The 20,172-nt window shown below is 34.3% G+C and overlaps 1 protein-coding gene across 5 annotated transcripts; it reads left to right on the top strand.

The window, feature by feature from the left end:
* Positions 1–229: 229 nt before the first annotated feature.
* On the top strand, positions 230–7,313 carry LOC106135695 (uncharacterized). Of its 5 annotated transcripts, XM_013336060.2 has the most exons (10): positions 230–395; positions 1,343–1,504; positions 2,443–2,602; positions 2,870–2,991; positions 3,243–3,484; positions 4,049–4,191; positions 5,038–5,167; positions 5,563–5,840; positions 6,271–6,398; positions 7,206–7,313. In XM_013336060.2, the coding sequence occupies exons 1-10, from the start codon at positions 359–361 to the stop codon at positions 7,253–7,255; spliced, it is 1,452 nt and encodes a 483-aa protein (XP_013191514.1). In that variant the 5' UTR covers positions 230–358; the 3' UTR covers positions 7,256–7,313. The 5 variants fall into 5 exon arrangements, with proteins under 5 accessions (XP_013191514.1, XP_013191515.1, XP_013191516.1 ...); XM_013336061.2 differs by lacking the exon at positions 1,343–1,504; XM_013336062.2 differs by lacking the exon at positions 1,343–1,504 and having other exon boundaries at positions 238–263.
* The last annotated feature ends 12,859 nt before the right edge of the window (positions 7,314–20,172 follow it).

The following is a 20,172-nucleotide window of genomic DNA, read 5'->3' as shown; positions in this document are numbered from 1 at the left end:
GAGGTAAGTTCAAAAAATGTGATTTGTCCGGTACCTATATACATATTTTAATGTATCCCAATTACATTTCCATTCATTTAAAAATATCAAACCATGTCATTAAATGTTGTCATTACTCATTGCAATTAAATATTTCGCATAAAACGAGGATGACTACTGTCAGTTCTCAAATTGAGAATGATTGAACGAAGTTACTATGTTATGTTTTCACTGTCAGTAACAACGCGACTGAGCCATACTCAACATGTGAACAATATTTCAATGTGCGAGTATATTTTAATTATTTATATTTTAACACACTTTCAAATTACAAAGTGGCCAAGTTTTAACTTATTTATAACGAGTAAGACTGAATATAATGGATTACAATATTGATGATGCGTTGTGTGAATCAGGTCAGTATTTCAGTACTTATTTATAAGCTGGCAATACTAAATTTTATTAAAATAACATTCTTATAGTTAAATAAACAGAAATATAGGCCATCTGCATGTCGGTCCATCCAAATATGTACTTGCGTAGTTATCAATCAATCAATTATTAAAGTCTACAATTAGGTATGTACAATTGATACAATAATATGACTCGCATACAATTTACAACCGAAATTAACGGGTCTTGAAATGACAGATAAGTATGTCACACATGAACATATACACATAGTATGTGTTCCTTGAAAACTCTAGGGAGCGGAAATTTGTTATGAGCAACAACTAAACAATTTTTTATAAGTACTTTTTCTCATTTTTTCAATGAGAATATGATTTTTTTTATGAGCGTAAACTTGAAATACAGACCTTTATCTAAGTGCCGTAACAACAAGACTTAATTAATACCTGTATGTGTAAATTTTTCTTTAATTACAATTTAATCTTTTCGTGGCGGATGTCTTAGTTATTTTAATTATTTATCGGTACCTATGTAACTTTTTGGGAAATGCATTTGCGCGGTTACAAGAGTATACATATAGTAAACTTTACATACACAGATTCGATATCTATTATTTATTCAATCTATCATAACATTTTGGGTTTATATGTTCCAAAAAAATCTTAACGTAACTTAATCTACACGTAAAGACAACAACTCCAGCGCATCCTAATCTTTGACTCCTACAGCTGAGATACGATTGAAAATACACAGTAATAAAGAGAGAGATTTCGTTTTAAAATATATTATCTTAACAAAGCTTATTTTATTTACTAAATTTTTTGTTTTCATCTCAATTTCATCATTAAAACATTTAACTTAAGTCAATCTTTCAAATTATGGGTGAAGTGAGATATGTGAGTAACAGTACCAATGACCATAATAAAACAATGCAGTTTTATGTAATTTTCAGGTCATGGACTTTATAACTATGCTGTTCTGGCGGCATGCTGTCTAATCAACCATGCATCATGTTTGGATCTCCTTAGTTTTGGCGTCATACTACCATTAGCTATGTGTGAACTCAATATAGGGTTGACCGAAAGTGGACTATTAACTTCAGTACCTTTAGCAGGTTCAACAAATTATTTTTATCTAAATTTTTAGTAGGTAGCTATCGACTGCGGCAAAAATGTTGGTAACCTTAATTTTGTTGACACATTATATTCATCATGCGGTTTAAATAAAATTGAAGCATCATATTCCGAAGAACTTTATTATATGTGTAAAATCAACACCATTTTCCGTGGAATTTAGGACTTATAACAATTATTTACATGGGAAAAATACTGTTGAAAATACGAATTCGTTTGCAAAATTTAAAATAATGCTTTTTTTATAAAAAGAAAATATTTTTGCAATAATTCGTTTATTTTTTTATGTTTATTATTTATGTAAATAGTTACCTACATTTTACTATCAAAATTCTTATGAAATTTTTTTAAATACTGAAAAACGATAAAGGAAATGGAATTAAATGATATTTAGCTTTTGAAAATATTTGTTCAGTTGGTAAGTAGAATGAGTTTATCTTTGTAAATAATTATTTTACACAAACTACAGCCTAACAAACACTTGTGCAATTAATTGTCTCGGATCTCTTATCGCATGAACTATTTTGCTATTGCGATGTAATTTACTTGTAGTGTGAAATTATGCAATATTATATACATACTTAATTGGATATTGTCACACTACTAGGAAAACTTATTTAACTCACTATATATATTCAATTAACGTAACAAATTAAAAGTCTAGGTAAATAAGGTAAATAAAAGTCTAGATGAAAGTAATTTGATCTAATTTGGAATATCTGGTGAAAGATTTTCTTTCCACCTTCGGAACACTTTTAAAGGAGTCAAAAAATTTCTTAATTTTAAAATTTTGCCATTTTTAAATACATAGCCTTTCAATGTTTTTGAGACTGTAGACTCTATCAAGCCTTGAAGTCTACCCCTTAACGGGCTAAATACCTGATTATGGGTTTGTGCGTATAAGTATGTACATTTATAGGGTTTATCTTCAGCCTTCCGTGGGGATACTTCGCCGACACACAAGGAAGACGGAGAGCTCTCATGCTGTCCACGTCAGTCGGCTGTCTGTTCGCCATGGCCTCCAGTTTTGCTCCCAACTGGCAAACTCTACTCGTACTTAAATTTATAGGAAGCAGTTTGTAAGTGTTCTTTGGTCATTTTGAGGTTCTTGCCGCATTACAATCAAGTCTTTATCTTTAATGGGGTGAGCAGAGCCAATAATCAAAACTTAATAACTAATAAACAGGTTAGTAGTCTGACGCTAAAAGATAAGACTACAGTTTATGAGTTCCTTTCATTGTCTATTAAATCCTGCTTAAGAAAAGAAGCTTTTTCTTGTCAAATTATTACATTGTTTCATTCGAGCGTACTGTAAAAATATTTATATTATAAATTAACTTTTTCAGTTCTTCAGCGGGCATCACTTTGACAATAACTTACTTGGGAGAGTGCACTGTAGAGAAACACCGGAGCCAATACATGTTCATTATGAACAGCGCCAATTTGGCTACCGACATTGTGTTATTTGGTATAAAATTCTTTTTCTTTATTACTAGCTTTTTCTTGGGCTCTCTCGCACATTGTAAATGCAATGTAAAAAGCTCTTTACTTTCGTCTTCGATAGAAAGCTTAATTTCGAAGGTTTCCCAGCCCAATGCTGGGAACAGTCTTCGGTAATAAAATAATGTCAACAATCATTATTTGAATTATTTTAAAATGATCTATTTGTTATGGTAATATTCTATCAAGTATCATAATTAATGTAATAATATTTTTCAGGCTTAGCTTATTTAATTTTTCCTCAACATATCGACGTGCCTATACCCTGGCTTTCCATCAGATATACGCCTTGGAGGGCATATTTATTTACAATGGCAATCTTGCTGGGCTTGGGCTGTTTGATGATAGTCTTTTTGTTTGAAAGCCCCAAGTTTTTGGCTTCCGTTGGAAAAACCGAACAAGCACTAGATGTTTTAAGAAAAATGTATAAGTTGAACAAAAGGACTAAAGACGAATATTCTGTAAGTTTTTTGTATGTAAATAAATTATTATATAAACCCAACATAGAAACTTATAATATGAGTAGTCATATTTTACGGGACGTCACGTTCTTCAGAATTTCCAGGAATGAAAGTTGTCTACGTCACTGCTGAAATATGTATGAAATTTCATCAAAATGGGTTCAAAAAATATTCAGATTGTTCGTTTCGAAGTAATTACATAACACTTAATTACGACTTTACCCCTCACGGGGTAGACAGAGTTATCGAAAGACTGAAAGGCCACGATCAACTGTTTGTATTTTTCGTTACCAAGTATACAAATCGTATTTTCATTTCGTCAAATCTACCACTACATGTCAAATGCAGTCAAGTCATTATAAATTGAATCAAGCCCGTGGTAATAGAGAAAAATAAAATAAAGTAAATAAACTAAGAGTTATTAAAAATATCTAAAAAATGACAAACGGCTACAAGTGAAACACATACGAAGCTCAAACGGAACTACTCGACCTAACATTGTCGTTACACATAATGATAATCTTCCGTGTAAATAAGCTGATTTACATAACAATATGTTTGCAGGTTAGAAGTCTGAAACAATTAGACACGGAGGTATCAGAATCGTTTTGGATGTCACTGAAAGATAAAACAGTACCAATATTCAAACCGCCATTGCTATGGCGAACAATGCAGCTCTTCTACCTCTTTGCCATTTGTTACAGCACGTAAGTGATTTAAATATTGTATTAGTTTGATGGTCTGTTTGTCTGTTATGTTTTAACTACGCGTATCTAGGTTAATGCTTAGTATTATTAATATTTTCAAAGAATTCTAGCATTGGGATAGCAAAAATTTCAATTACGTCATTCAGCAAGGTATTCTTGTTTATTTCTTAACTTTGTCTACCCTGTAAAAGAGGTAGAGGTGATAATAACGTAGCTTTTGAATCTCATAGGAATGTACCTATAACCTATGTACAATATCTTTGGCAATAATTTTACTTTATTATGAAAGAATAAACAAAGAAAGAAAAATGACAAGAAAAGTAAAAGAATGAATAAATGTTGACTGTATTAATATAAATATGGAACTGATAATAACAAATGAATCAGATGCTCACTGAAGACACAGTAAACAAGCATTCATTAGTACAACAAGACCTCTGTTGGAATTAAACTTCATGTAACTCATGATACATGTAGTTTAATTGATACAATGGAACAGTTGAATGACTTAATAATTTTGTTGTGTATGTCTGTTTGCAATATGTGTGATGATCGATAAACAATCGATATTAGATGATCGAGTGGTTAAGGTGTCCGACAAAAGGCCATGAGTCTTTTATGATTTCCGTTTGTAGAAAGAAGATAACATAACTAGAACTTACGCACTTTGAAATGGATGATTTTGAGATCGATTAATGAGTGATATTTAATTAACGCGATATTATGATAATATTTGAACATATTAACATTTTATGATCAAAAGTTGCTCGTTCACCACACATTGTCTCTTATACTTTTGGTTTGAAGTACGGTTTTTACAAAATTATATTTCAATGTTGGTTTCAGAATCAACGTATTTTATATGTGGTTCCCGCTTTTTATTAACAATCTCTTTAGTTCCAACTTTACGACAGAGGATAAGAATTTTTGCGAGCGAATCTACAGCAATTCGTCGACTAACAGTAAGACTGATAATGTAAGTCATTCGGTAACTATTGCAAAATAGGTTTGCAATCGAAATTAGAATTGCATTATATTATTTTACATTACTACGATATTTAAAAAAAAGAGCAGGATAAAAACTTAATACACAGTACAAAGGCAGGATTACCTCTAAATGGAATCGATCTTTTGTAATTATGTTGTTTTCTTTACCCTTAACTTTATAGCATTGCTATAAATTATTGCAACCGGATTGAACCGTGAGTAGACTAGACGCTTTTAAATTGATAAACAAAAAACAAGAAAATTAATCGTTTCAATACTCACGACTACTTTTTACTGTTTGTGTTGTTTGGTGTGCACAAAGTTCTGAAGCTATGCAGATTTCGTAAGACAGATTACGATTGTATTAAAATAAATCTTTTTCAGGAAACTTGTGACGCTCACATGTCGGAATATACGATTTATTCCGGAATATTCTACGGGATAGTTCTAACCGTTTTGAACCTTGCTCTATCAGCGGTCGCCAAGTGGAGACGTCTAGTCCTTATCAGTACTCTTGTTATATCTGCGATTTGCCTGGTCTTAATAAATATGATTATTCAGCCTATAGTCACTGTCGGTTTATTTACAATGGTCATGATCACTGGCATCGGAATCGGGAATGTAGCGACTTACTTCAATGATATGTATCCTACATCTTTTAGGTGAGTAGCATCTGATATATTGACGGGATCTTAAGTTGTATTAGCCTTTGCCCAGACGCTCTGCTGTGATTGTTATTAAAAGTAATCACCTTTTTGGCAAGTAGCCCAAGGCGCATCTAACAACGATGTTGGATTGGGTAAGACAGATATTTAGAAAAAGCGACTCCTGTCTGACGTTCACAACGGCACGTAAATCATTTTGTATCGTGACTGCACTACTGTGCGGTTCCGGCACTAATATAAAAAAGGACCACTCCATCTATTTCTTAAAAGGTAATAATCAAAGTACATAACTTATAAAATAGTCATTGGTCCAAATACTCGTAGCTGCGGAAGGATTTGAATCTGTGCCACTCTGTTTAACCGTTCTTCCACTGGCGCTATATTTGTTTTTATTAATCTATTCTTAATTAAAAAATATATTTTTCAGAGGCCTAGCGACAAGTCTTGGAAGCATGACAGCAAGAATGGCGTCTTTTGCAGGAGTTAATATTTTTGGAGCCGCTATTGTTAGCCACTGCAGTTTGCTGTTCTACTGTTGGTCATTGTTTGTCATTTGTAAGTTATGATTTATAGTTTTATTCTTTCTTCTGGCGTTAGTCCCGATTACATCCCCACTATTAAGGGTACGCCTTTTGACCTTGGATCCTGGATTGAGTAAGTCAAGTCTTTACACGAAGCGACTCCCATGTGACCTCCGCAACTTATGCAGGGGAACCTAACCCGTATTGGATTATGGTCCACTCCATCTCTTTCCCATGGATGTCGTAAAAGGCGACTAAGTGATATGTTTTTAAACTTGGGATTCTTCTTTTAGGCGATGGGCTAGCAATCTGTCACTATTTGAATCTCAATTCTATCACTTAGCCAAACAGCTGAACGTGGCCTTTCAGTTCGTTACGATGTTTTCCCTCACCGTAAAAGCATCGGTATAGTAGTATATTATATAGTCATTTGTACATATGGCTGAGATGGGATATGAACCTGTATGCGCATCACGCATCTTAACCGGGCACCTTACCTATTCCACCACAGAAGCTCTATCTATTATGGTATTTTATACGGTTTAATTACTTATGTATTGATAATTAAAAGAATAGCATAGATGAAGATATAAACATCTATATTTGGCTTCTCTACAATAGGTTTGAAACTTCTGTATCTGATTCCTAAAAAGAGTACGAAAGTTTGAAAACAAATTAGGAAGTTACTTTTTTATCTTGCATTTATCATACTTACTTGGGGATGACTATACATGGCTGTTCATTGTTAAGTCATCTAGCAGAACGTAATCTTTGGTTTATATAAATCGTTGTATTTATAATTGATATGGCATTGAATACCCTTAATATTTTCTTTTTACAGCTGGGATAGCAGTGTCGCTGTTACTACCTGCAGATGGAAAATTTTCGTAACAAAAATGTTATAGTAAATACAAAATAATGTTGATAAATTTTGTTACATTGTTAGATTTATTTTTGAGGCGTTTTCTTTTTTTACAACATGAACATACTTAACTTCTATACTTCCCCAAACTCAACTCAACCGGAGAGAACTACTTACACAAGTACTAAATTCACCAAAGCGTCGGCCCTATTGGGCTAAAAACTTTCTATAAAAATAATGAATAGATATTTTTTGCATAAGTTTTGATGGCCTCTGTGGCGCAGCGGTAATACGCTTGTCTGTGGCACCAGAGGTCCCGGGTTTGAATTCCGGTCAGGGCATGATGAGAGCCAACTTTCTCTGATTGGTCTGGGTCTTGGATGTTTATCGATCTAAGTATTTATTATAAAATATAGTATCGTTCAGTTAGTATCTCGTAACACAAGTCTCGAACTTACTTCGAGGCTTATTCAATCTGTGTTATTTGTCCCGTATATTTAAATATATATAGACGGCAACAGCATACTCATATCTAAGACATTATTTATGAATATATGTGACTAATATTATAATAAGTAAAATCACGTGACTGGTGCATCGAACCGTGTCTCAAAGAGAGTAGATGTCAGGCGATTGTATTCAATACAGTCAAATTTTACAAAAGAAGACCCCAGGCCCCGAAGCATACCAGTAAAGAAAAATAAAAGAGAGAGAAAGGTGATAAGTGCACCTTTTTTAATCACGCCACCTGTTAAAATTGTTGCCGGAATCATTTATTCTTTTAACACTCTGCTCGAAACCACAAGGCTCGGTGAAATATGTAATTCTTTAATTAATAAAATGTCACCAACCAAACGGCTGAATTATTAAGCAATAAAAACGAGAACACATTAAACTTGGGCAAAGCGCAAATTGGGTTCGCACTCAAAAGTTAATGGGACAACGATGGTTTATATGTTTACCGTACGTGCTCGTTAAATCTCCTATCCGACTTCAATTTATACCAACATTTTCGACCAGTCCTCTTTTATATAATTGTAAAAAACTGACTTCAAAGAACGAAAAAGTACGTGTGAAATTTCATCCCTCGTTTTCAACTCTTTGAGGATGTTATTTGAGCCTACATTATTATGAAAAAACAAAATAATTACTCATAGTAACTCTGCGTGGAGAACGTGCTCTTGAATCTTATATTATATAGATTTAAGTGCTCCGGTTTCACATCCTCAAACATTGTCATGATGCATTGTCATGACCGTAAAAAGTTTATAAACGTATCACTACCGCACCTAAAAATAAAATTAAAACACGTGATAACACAACAAAACATTGTCACAATCCTCCTCCTGCTTCACACCTCTTTGGAGAAGAGTCGGAGGTTTTTCGATGACTACGATTCTGGATTGTGTGAGTCAGGTTTACATATAAAGAAATAAACTGGCTGTGACATACAGACTGACAGACGGATCGGACTTAACTGTAAGCGTTCGTTTTTTTATTGGCTATGGCAACCAAATACATTACGTATACGTTAGTTTTAACATTTTTGATTCCTATTCTGTAAGTATAATGTATATTTATGTAGGTATTCTAAGTAAAATTCTTAAGTAAATAAGTGTATTTTATCTATAGCCTTACTTATAACTACTAATAGGAATTTCTGTATTAGTCATAAAACAAAACTAACCTATTCCAACCGATTTAAATTTTAAATGCTAACTTAGAATTTCACTCAGCCTCTGTAAATGTAATAATGGTGGAGTACAAGTAAAGGGTTCTCAAAATACAAGTTTCAAAATGAGAAGTCGAGAAGTGGATTCCATGAAATTTGGTCCAATAGAACATTTTGTATATACCTATTCTCGGAAGAAGTACTGCAAACAGAGCATCAATTGCGGTAAAGATATTTAGGATATTTGGAGAATTATGAAGTCAAACGTTCGTTTGAAGCTTTGGAATTGTTATTAAAATTTGTAAGCGAATAGCTAATTTATGAGTAAAGGTTAATTATTTTACTTATTTACGAGTTACAATCGTAGAACAATATTATTTATCGGAGAGAATCCTTTCCTCTTAGTCGCATATTCATAATGGCGGAAATTTGTGCTCGTGTTGTTTTAATTAATTTATTTATTTAGGGACGCTAACAGGTTACATGATTACATTCTAAAAAATACACTCACAAAATTAAATTCAAGCATGCATTCCAATTAAAGGTGAACACAACTTTTTTAAAAAAATTAATTAAGAATTACCCGGTTACGACAAACATGTAGAACTAGAACAAGAAACAAGTAGGTAACAGAAAAATTATAAAAATTATTAATCTTACTAAAGGTACAGTGAAGTGTAGCTAAAAAGCTACATGATGGCTGTGGCCTAGCGGACATTTAAAGTGAAGCTGTACTTCCGTAGGACCGACTACGACTCCCAGTCGAGTTGTGTTAGAAATTAGCTTTTTTTCAGATTAACCTGAATCATGATGGTTTTATCAAAGCAAGTATTAGCTTTGAAATTTTGTTTTACTTAATAATACAGGTATTAAACGCGCACATTTACGTTATTTTATTCTTGACCTCTACTCTCTATTTTAGTATTATTTAATGTAAAATATCATATATGCGTGCACTTTAATTGACCGAGCAAGCGAAATGAATGGGATTTACTAATCAACTTACACATTTTGTACGTATGTTGAGTAGAGTTTACTCTTGTTGAATCTCAATTCGATCGTTAAGCCAAATAACTGAACGTGGCCATTCAGTCTTTTCAAGACTGTTGACTCTGTCTACCCCGCAAGGGATACGGACGTGACCGTATGTATGTACGTATGTACGTATGTTCGCATCGTTTATAAGATTGCAGGGACTGAGTGAGTCTACAACTTCGAAAAAGAGGTGCAATTATAATGTTTGGTCAAGAATAAAAAATGTTACTCATATATAACGTAACAAATTGTGTTTCGTTTACCTGAACAATGAGCCGCCGTAACCACCACGCTGTAGTGGAATAAGTAATCACCTTTTAACAATGACGTCTGTGTAAATCTCAGGCCTTTCATGCTATTCACCGTTCGAGGTTGAGATTGTGTTTTGCTGAATAAATTAAAACTGCAAACATGCTGTAGTTAGGCTTACATAATACATGCTAGCGTCCTTCCATAGAACTAAATTATGTATAACAAGTTGGCTTTTTAATAAAATATGTCTGTCCATAGCTACAAAAGAACTACTCTATATTGGTTATAATAATAAAAAAATGCCTTATCTTTCATATAAGCATTAATCTATGAATTTGATTAGCTCAATCCAATTAATAATTGAAGGAATGAGAAATCCGGACCGCAAAAGCAGATTTTGGTTTGGAGATGATTTGTGCATTGTAAACCTTCGTAAATTCGTGAAGAGACAGCACTATAAATATAAGAAAAAACTTACTAGTAAAATCTAGAAAATATTGTAAAGTTATTTCTCGGGGTATCTACTTCAAATACATCATCTTATTTCAAATGCAAAGCTGCGCTATAAAGCTCAATTAGATCAATGTCGGTGAGAAAGCTTTTAAAGCCAGTCTTTTGAGCTCGGAAATGTCTGAAGATAATAGCAGATCTGAATAGAGCTTTCAATCAGTGTAAAGTTAAGACATGGCTGTTGCATTTGAGGCTTGAGTTGCATTGCGAATCCGTAATCTAATTGGTTCACATTGTCTCCACGTGACTTGATTAGATTAGGGAGAGTAAGGTGTTAGAAACAGGAATCGGAATACATTAGAGTGACCTTTTGAATAAGAGGGAACAAAAGCATAAATGGTTCAGTTGTAAACGTATAAGACTTCTTAGCGTATCTGTAAAATGGTACCCGGATTCGTTTCCCCCTTTTATTTGTATGAAGGACTGCATTTTTGGGGAAGACAACATTATGAAGAAACCGCATTGTGTTCTAGCAGAATCAAGAAATGCTGTGTGGCTCCCAGTACCAATAGAAAACAGAATAGGACCACTCTATCTCTTTTCCATGGATTTCGTAAAAAGCGACTAAGGGACAGGCTTATAAACTTGGGATTCTTTTAGGCGATGGGCTAGCAACCTGTTCCTGTTTGAATCTCAATTCTATCATTATGCCAAACAGCTGACCGTGGTCTATCAGTCATTTCAAGACTTGGCTATGTTTACCTCACATGAAATATAGACGTGATATGTATGTTTGTATATAAATAAAAAAGTTCGCGCAGATTTGGCTAGAGATCTAAAGATTACAGAAGAGAAGAGACTAGCGGGGATTCCTGAGAAAGCTTAGTGCACCCTAGACCACATTGCGATACGGAATTTCAAAGTCAAAACCCAGCGGTTTGAGCTGTACGTTGTTATATCAGTCAGGATCCTCTTTTAACAAATTTAGATTACTAAATTGCATATCAGTCAATCATAATAAAGCTACTGCAAATTACACGTTCAATATTCATAGGCAATTCTATAGTATTCATTGGGTTTCATGAATATGCGGGCACAAAGTTATGGGCTATCGCAGGACATTAATATCATACCTGACTAAATTCTACTCAGTAACTTGATTACCGTAATTAAAACAAGCAAACACCTAATGATGCTTGTTAACTTGTAAAATGTTCCCAGGTAAAAGGCGACTAAGGGAATAGGTTTATACATTTAGCACAGCGTTGACCATGATTCGATATGGATCATTCTGCTAAGGTAGCGGAGACAGGTGTCGTTCGTGTAAAAACCATACTTGCTCAATCCAAGATTATGGTTAAAAGGTGAACCGTGCTTCTCTCCAGAGAGGTGACGATGTAATCAGGACTAACTCTGGAAAAAAAAAGATTATTTAGTACCTACTTAGAAAGTAATGAAAGAGATATAAATTTTCTAAATGTCACGAATTTGATATAATTCATTTATTAATTCATTCATGTCTATATCCCTTGTGGGGTAGACAGAGTCAGCAGTCTTAAAGTGATAGGCCCCGTTCAGCTGTTAGGCTTAATGATAGAATTGAGCTTCAGACAGTGACAGGTTGCTAGCCATCCATCCATCGCCTAAAAGAACCCCAAGTTTAGAAGCCTATCCCTTTGTTCCATTTTACGACATCCATGGCAACAAGATGAAGTGGTCCTATTCTTTTTTATATTGATGCCGGGAACCACACGACAAAAATTTGATATAAACCATTTCAAAAAAGGATGATGTCAGTAACAAGGGGCGATGACCGCTCCCTGGAACTAACAATCACGTCGCAGGCTTTAGAGTGTCCTTTTATTTATTTTCCAGCTCGACACTGTTGTTCCATTAGACAAAAACGGGGATGACACGGCGGGGCTCCGCAAAGTCAACACATAACGGTGATTTTTCACTGCTCTTTGGTTGGGCAATAGGAAAATTTATTAGCTTGTCAATGGGACTGCTATGCATATATAAGCCTGTTATTGAAGGAAAGTGGTGTACTTCCCTTTTTAGCTGGAATATTCAGATTTGGGGGCAACGTCCATAATAAAATCTAAATAAAATTATTTGATCTTAAAAAACTTTCCGTGTGGTTCCCGGCACGAATAGAAAAAAGAATAGGACCACTCCATCTCTTTTCCATGGATGTCGTAAAAGGCGACTACGGGGTAGGCTTATAAACTTGGGATTCTTCTTTTAGGCGATGGGCTAGCAACCTGTCACTATTTGAATCTCAATTCTATCTTAAAGCCAAACAGCTGAACATGGCCTATTAGTCTTTACAAGACTATTGGCTCTGTCTACCCCGCAAGGGATATAGACGTGATTATATGTATGTATATGTATATGATCGTAACAAATTCTCCAGGTTGATGGCCGACGGGTCCAATAACTCTTCGAGGGGAGACCATGTACCAGAGAGTGAAACGTGGGACGGCCCTCCGCGAGATGGTCCAATGATCCGATTAAGGAATCTACCAGCTTTCTCCGAGAAATATTTTTTTATAGACTGATGGGGACACATTGAATGCAGGTTGCCTCCAACAGAGCGAGGTAGAAATCCTATGTTCAGCAGTGGACGTCCTACGGCTGATATGATGATGATGATATTTTCCGTTTATTTTCTCCAATACTTTTCTTATAGGCCTGTAAGCCTATTAGAAGAGAAACAGAGCATCTTTTTCCCGTGGATGTCGTAAAAAGAGATTAAGAAAATAGGTACACTCATCTAGTGCAACCTTTCGCGCCATTATAGAAGCGGAAATCAAATAAAGTGTGCACCAGTTGCTTGTCTTACAAAAGCAAAAAGTAATTACGTTTTCGTCCAAACATGTATGCTCAAATATACATCCTTGTATCGCTGTTTCATCATTCGGTACTTAAGAAACATTAAATGTTGCCAGGTTTGTAACAGAAATTTCTCAACCAGCTTACATGAAGTTGTAAACGAAAATGGAAAATTGAATTCGCAAGTTGCGGTGGAACCTGAAAATTAATTCGGCTACAGTCACTCATAAGAACTGTGGAAAATGTGAGTGACATAAGTAAATTAAATTACTTTAAATGATGAGTAAATTCTAGGCGAATAGAGAGTAAAAAGGCTAAAAATTAGTACACGCAGTCAGTGGAATGTTAAAACTTTGGCCAATAATAAATTTTCAAATGTGAAGTAATTTATTATTAATTTATTTTGAAAGCTATTGAGACAACAGATTTTTTTTTGCAAACAGGTGGTTCCGTTAATATAATATCCTGTAGGTAGGTACTAGGAAATTCATTCATTGGTTTATTGGTTTTCAAAATAAATAGTAATATAATAAATGTGAAAGTATGTTGGTTAGTCCGTCTTTCATGTCAAATCCACTGAACCGATCTCCATGAATTATTACATTATTACCTTATTGTGTGGAGTACTGTTCTCAGTACTCCGTGAAAGTACAGTGAAAAGTTATGTCCTTCTGGACATAACTTTTCACGCAAGCGGAGGCGTGACCGAAAGGAAGTCTTTTTTTTATAAATATAAATGGAAACAGATCAAATCCCGATATATAAATAAAATCACGCCTCTTTCACGGAGGGGTACGCAGAGACTTCACTTTTCCACTTGCTTTACTCAACCCTCTGGATACTTCTTTCGCTTCATCCACATTCATAACTCTTTCCATGATATAATTTATTTTAAATCTTCAATGTGATTATTGTCAGCCAAGCGAAAGCTTATAAACTGGAATTTCATGGAGTACAAGAAAGTCCTATTGATCCAAAGGGCATTATAATCCATAGCTCCTCAGTCCTCAGATCCCACTCAGTGATTCCATTAAAGACAACTAGAATAGATGATAATTGCGTAATTGACTTAGCCGCTAGAGACTAATTCATTTATGAAGGGACCGGAACTGAACATAAATGATTTATAATTAGCATGTTATATTTATAACTTCTCAAGGAAATCGATGGTTAAACGGTACTCGAGTAACAAAGCGTTATGCAAATTGCAGAAGTTTAAATTATAACGGTAACAATGCATCGATAGTTCTTTTTTGAGCTATGTACTTATGTATGTACATTTTATTGCTAATGAATGTGACGGTGAGGGAAAATATTGTGAGGGCATCTGCCCATTCTGGAAATTGATGTGTAACCACGACTTACTATGTGTTAAGTTTCCCCTGCAAAGGCTGGACTCCCGTCTAATAGCCTGATTTACTTACATTATAATCCAAGACTGAGAACCAAGGACCACGGGCTTTCATCTATGTGAAGATACAATCAAGCAAGACTTTCGGTAGAAGAATGATAATGACGACATCTCTCTTGCTCACTCATTGTAGTATATTAATAGCTTTCCACATAACTCTTCTTTTTTATAGGGCTATAAACTTTGAGATGAGCTTAAGAAAAATTCAGAATATATAAATGATGAAGTGCCGTGTGGCTCCCGGCACCAATACAAAAAAGAATAGTACCACTCCATATCTTTCCCATGGATGTCGTAAAAGGCGACTAAGGGATAGGCTTTCAAACTTGGGATTCTTTTTTAGGCGATGGGCTAGCAACCTGTCACTAGTTGAATCTAAATTCTATCGTTAAGCCGAATAGCTGAACGTGGCCATTCAGTCTTTTCAAGACTGTTGGCTCTGTCTACCCCGCACGCCGCGTCACGGCGAGCTAATGCAATGTAACTTGCGAAAGAAAATCAGAATTAGTACCTTTTTACTTATACTTTTAAGCCTTTTCAAAATACAACACAATCTCTAATCATTTAGGGTCGCTGCAACGCAAAACGTGTTTAGTCTAACCGATGCAACATAGTTCTTCCACAGATGGAAGCAGTGTTGCTGCTCGCTAGTCCACTATCGACATCGTATATCGATAGTCGATCTTAACTTAACTATCGATATTGTATATCGATAGTTAAGTTAAGCAAACATATCGATAGCTCAGGTGGTCAATAGTATTAACTACTTATCGAACGCATTATCGATACTATTGCTGCTGAAATTTATCGATAGTTTTGGCAAATCGATAGTGATAGCAAAACTATCGAGGGCAAGGTCACATGCATATAAATTATTATGAGGGATACGCTATCGATATAATAGATAAGGTCAGCTATCGATAGCTCGGCAGCACTAGCTGGAAGTTTGTTAAGCCAAGTGGAAGGTTTCCCTGATATTGCGCTGCACTCCCAACTACTTTAAAGAGTTTCCAACATTGTTGTTAACATTTGGCTACAAAATAAATCATGATCTTACACTAACTTTGACGATAAAGTTAAGCTATATTTTATCATGTCAAAATGATATAACATTGTTGGGTGTTTGTAGAACATATTGAAAATGCTGTTTTTTTATTTGTTTTTACATTATTATGTTCTAATCATTATGGGTTGCCTAAAATTTTTTAGTAGACGTAATTCTGTAATATTTAAATTTTAGACAAATGGTGAAAAATTTAAATTTGATTTAGACCCTAAATATACGAAGTGAAATATATTAACAAACTTTAGTCTCTGCCTACCCCTCCAGGAAAATTAATTGAATGAATTCACACATGTATGAATGTTATTCTTCATTCAGATACTTAATCGGCTATGAACCTGCCACTACTTGAATCTCAATTCTATCATTAAACCAAACAGCTGAATGTGACTTATCACTCTTTTCAAGACTGCTGGCTCTGCCTACCCCACAATGGATATAGACATGATATTGTATGTTTAAGTAACACAGTTTCACCAGTTTTTTTAATGGCTGCTGAAGTAAAATATGTATCTTATCTCAATAGTCCCCACTCAAGAACGATGCAATCCTTATGATTGAATGGATTGATCAAAATATCTCTTGGCATTTGATGAGAAAGGTAACAGATGGTAAAAATAGTTTCTAACCTAAAAATATTACATACATAGTAATATTATTTGAAACCTCACGATAAGGTTTCAACTCTTCGTTATGCTATGCTTGTAAAATATTTGAATTGCTAAAACCTAACTACCTTCATCAAGAAATAAATATGGTTCCTTCTATTACTTGTATGGATCGCAAGCTTAGCTTATTTTATTTTTGAAAATCGTATTAAAGAATTTTTATACCCAAATATTATAACCTATAATTTCTGCATTAACTGACTGTGACATACAGACAGCACGAAGAAAACAATAGCGTGTGATTCCTGGCACTTAAGAATAAAAACACTCCATATCTTTCCCATGGATGTCGTAAAAGGCTACCAAGGGAATGGCTAATAATCTTGGGATTCTTTTTGTAGGCTAAAGGATGGGCTAGTAACTTCCATAATTTAGCCATACAGCAGAACGTGGACCCTCAGTCTTTTCAAGACTGTAAGTTCTGTCTACCCCGCATCTAAGTGATAAAGATGAGATTATATGTATGTTATAATTGAAGGGCGTAGATTCAATTCGAAGTAGATGAAGAAAATAACATACATACATACATACATATAGTCACGTCTATATCCCTTATGAGGTAGACTGAATGGCCACATTCAGCTGCTCGGCTTAATGATGGTATTGAGATCCAAATAGTGACAGGTTGCTAGCCCATCGCCTAAAAAAAGAATCAGAAGTATGTAAGCCTAACCCTTAGTCGCCTTTGACGACATCCATGGGAAAGAAATGGAGTGGTCCTATTCTTTTTTGTATTGGTGCCGGGAACCACACAGCACTGCCGGGAACCACACGGAAAGAAAATAACTTTAGAAGGAAATCTTTACAGCGATGGAAGTAAATCCTAATATTTCGTAAAGCCAATAACTTTGTCAAACCTCTGTCGAACTGTCATAGCACTGCGGTGTGGGGTACGGGCTTACGGTCACATTATTCATATCATTGAAGGAGCAAATAAATTATGGATGTAAAAATAAAATACGGTGAAAACCTTTTCGGCTCCGAACGATTGTATGAAGGTTTCTGAAATTGATTAAAATAAAATGGTCGTCGTCGCGTGGTTATTATAGAATTTATCAATGTTTTCATAGAGTACATTTCAAGATGAAGATGATTCTTTTTTCTTTCTTTCTTCGATCCTCGACTTTATCAGGGTTGATTCGTCTAGTTCTTGTGCCTCCAATGTTTATATATACACTAGTTCATCGTTTCAACGTGACCAAATCATCTAAGCATTCCCTTTTTAGTCATCGTCTGACCCTCGTGATGCTGTAAACTGATATGACTTATTTTATAAGTCGCCATTTTATGATCTTTGAATTCGAGAATATCAGCGCGGCTATCGGTATTAACTAACGCTGTTACGCTTTTTATTATTATGTTTGTCGCGCGATAAAAACGGCGTCGCGCGTGCCCGCTCCGCCCGCTGTAGTGGTATTACTTATTTATTTTATCTTTGAAATATTATTATTTATAAAAATACAAGTTATACTTACCTACTTAGTATAAACTAATAACATTTAATCCCTAATTCAATTTTGAAGGATAACCTTGTCCAAGTCACCCTTAAAAAAACGAGTTTTCTTTAATAGAAAGAGAAAACGGACACTCAACCTTTGCCATTTACCAAAATAAAAAAAAATCTTACCTTCAACTTCTTTTGAGCTGAACCTTTTAGCCCTTGACAAGTTTAGACTCAAGAGGTCAATTTGAGAAGTTTTAACGTTTGAAATGGTAGCAGGGAGCTGATACACGAGTCCTGATTTCTCCCGGGATGTAAAGAGAACTTAGAATTGGAAGCTCATTAAAGTATTTTTTGACCCCGACTGTAATACAGCGATGTTATAGCTAGATACATAAATAAAATCACGGATAAGGCGATATATTTATATCGTATTTATATACGTATACAAAAAAACAGGCATAATCATTACCACAACCTATGTATGTCACAAGGACCTAATTTTACGCTGACTGGCCTAATAAAATGTCCATAGATAATTTTTTAAGCCATACGGATCAAAACTTAAAATAAAAGAAAGTCATGATTTCTCAGAAATAGCTACCTACACAACTTAGCCAAGTTAATCAAATTAAAAAGATGATCTTAATGACTTAAAGCTACACTGCAAATAAAGAACTACTTTTTCGACCTTCGATACTTAACCTTTAACTACTCAAATGATTGTGAAACACGCGATTTGGTATTAAATATATCCGAAGAATAATAAAATGAGTAATTATTTAATCTAAAGGATGTAAAGAACCTTGATGAATAGGTTATCTGAAACCTTGGTTAAAACTGTGCAAGTTAAATGGAATTAATTTTCTTTAAAGAAAGCGTAAAAATTGAGCGAAACAAAAATTGTTATTCGACAATTGGTTACTTTATCATCTGGTTCGTAATCACGACGAAGACGTGATGATGACGATGAAGATGAATTTGATAAATTAAAATTATTGCTGAGTGTGTCAAAGATTTTCTTCAACTAATTAACGCCAGTGTGGCGTTAGCCCTAACTGCCGAATATCCTTTATGTACAACTAACGACATCTAGTGATTTTTTAGCGGTCTCAACATTACGATTCGTGTATGCACGGGCTCCTCTATTTAGCTTTAGCTATTAGCGCCATCTATCCATCTCTACTGGACCTTTTTAGTGAAAGGTTGTCATAAAATTTCAGGAAATTTCAGAGCTGATGTTTGTGTAAAATTTGTACAAGTTTTCATCGTCAGATGGCTTTCACATCGAAATTGTAAGCTTTTGGAATATTTACATAAAACTTGACGAATTCATCACCAAAAAATAGCAATAATTTTTCCAAGGAGGGAACGAAAGCACACTATGCCGTTTTAGTCGTCGAAAAATGAAGAAAGTGAAGAATTTATTCTTATTTAAAGATGCTTTGCAAGACCGAATAAGAAACTGATTTATTTCACAGTTCATTTTTGTTTATTTTAAATTTAATTTTTTTTATTCATTATCAAATAATAATTTCCTGTATATGATAGCAATTGAATTGAAAATACATACTTTTTGTATGTATTTTCAATTCAATTGTTGAAAATACATACTATTGAATTGAAAATACATACTGTTTGTATGTATTTTCAATTCAATTATTAAAATTGTTATTCGACAATTGGTTACAAAGTCAAATAAATATTAAAACATAAAAATTAAATTTCATAAATATTAAACATACATACATACATACATATGATCACGTCTATATCCCTTGCGGGGTAGACAGAGCCAACAGTCTTGAAAAGACTGAATGGCCACGTTCAGCTATTTGGCTTAATGATAGAACCGAGATTCAAATAGTGACAGGTTGCTAGCCCATCGCCTAAAAGAGGAATCCTAAGTTTATAAGCCTATCCCTTAGTCGCCTTTTACGACATCCATGGGAAAGAGATGGAGTGGTCCTATTCTTTTTTGTAATAGTGCCGGGAACCACACGGCACTATTACTTATTAATTAATTTAATTAAATATTAAATATTCATATAATATATATTTTTTTATTTATCGAACGAAATTTTAATTACTAAGGTATATCATAAAATAAAGCTACGTA

The sequence above is a fragment of the Amyelois transitella genome, chromosome 15 (assembly GCF_032362555.1).
Source record: "Amyelois transitella isolate CPQ chromosome 15, ilAmyTran1.1, whole genome shotgun sequence".
In the NCBI taxonomy this organism is placed as follows: domain Eukaryota; kingdom Metazoa; phylum Arthropoda; class Insecta; order Lepidoptera; family Pyralidae; genus Amyelois; species Amyelois transitella.
This window is presented reverse-complemented; position numbering and strand designations above follow the sequence as displayed.

Coding starts and splice junctions, on each gene's coding strand:
- LOC106135695 (XM_013336060.2), top strand. CDS start 359: ATGGATTACAATATTGATGATGCGTTGTGTGAATCAG. Junction 2,603..2,869: donor AAATTTATAGGAAGCAGTTT/GTAAGTGTTCTT, acceptor TAACTTTTTCAG/TTCTTCAGCGGGCATCACTT. Junction 2,992..3,242: donor TACCGACATTGTGTTATTTG/GTATAAAATTCT, acceptor AATATTTTTCAG/GCTTAGCTTATTTAATTTTT.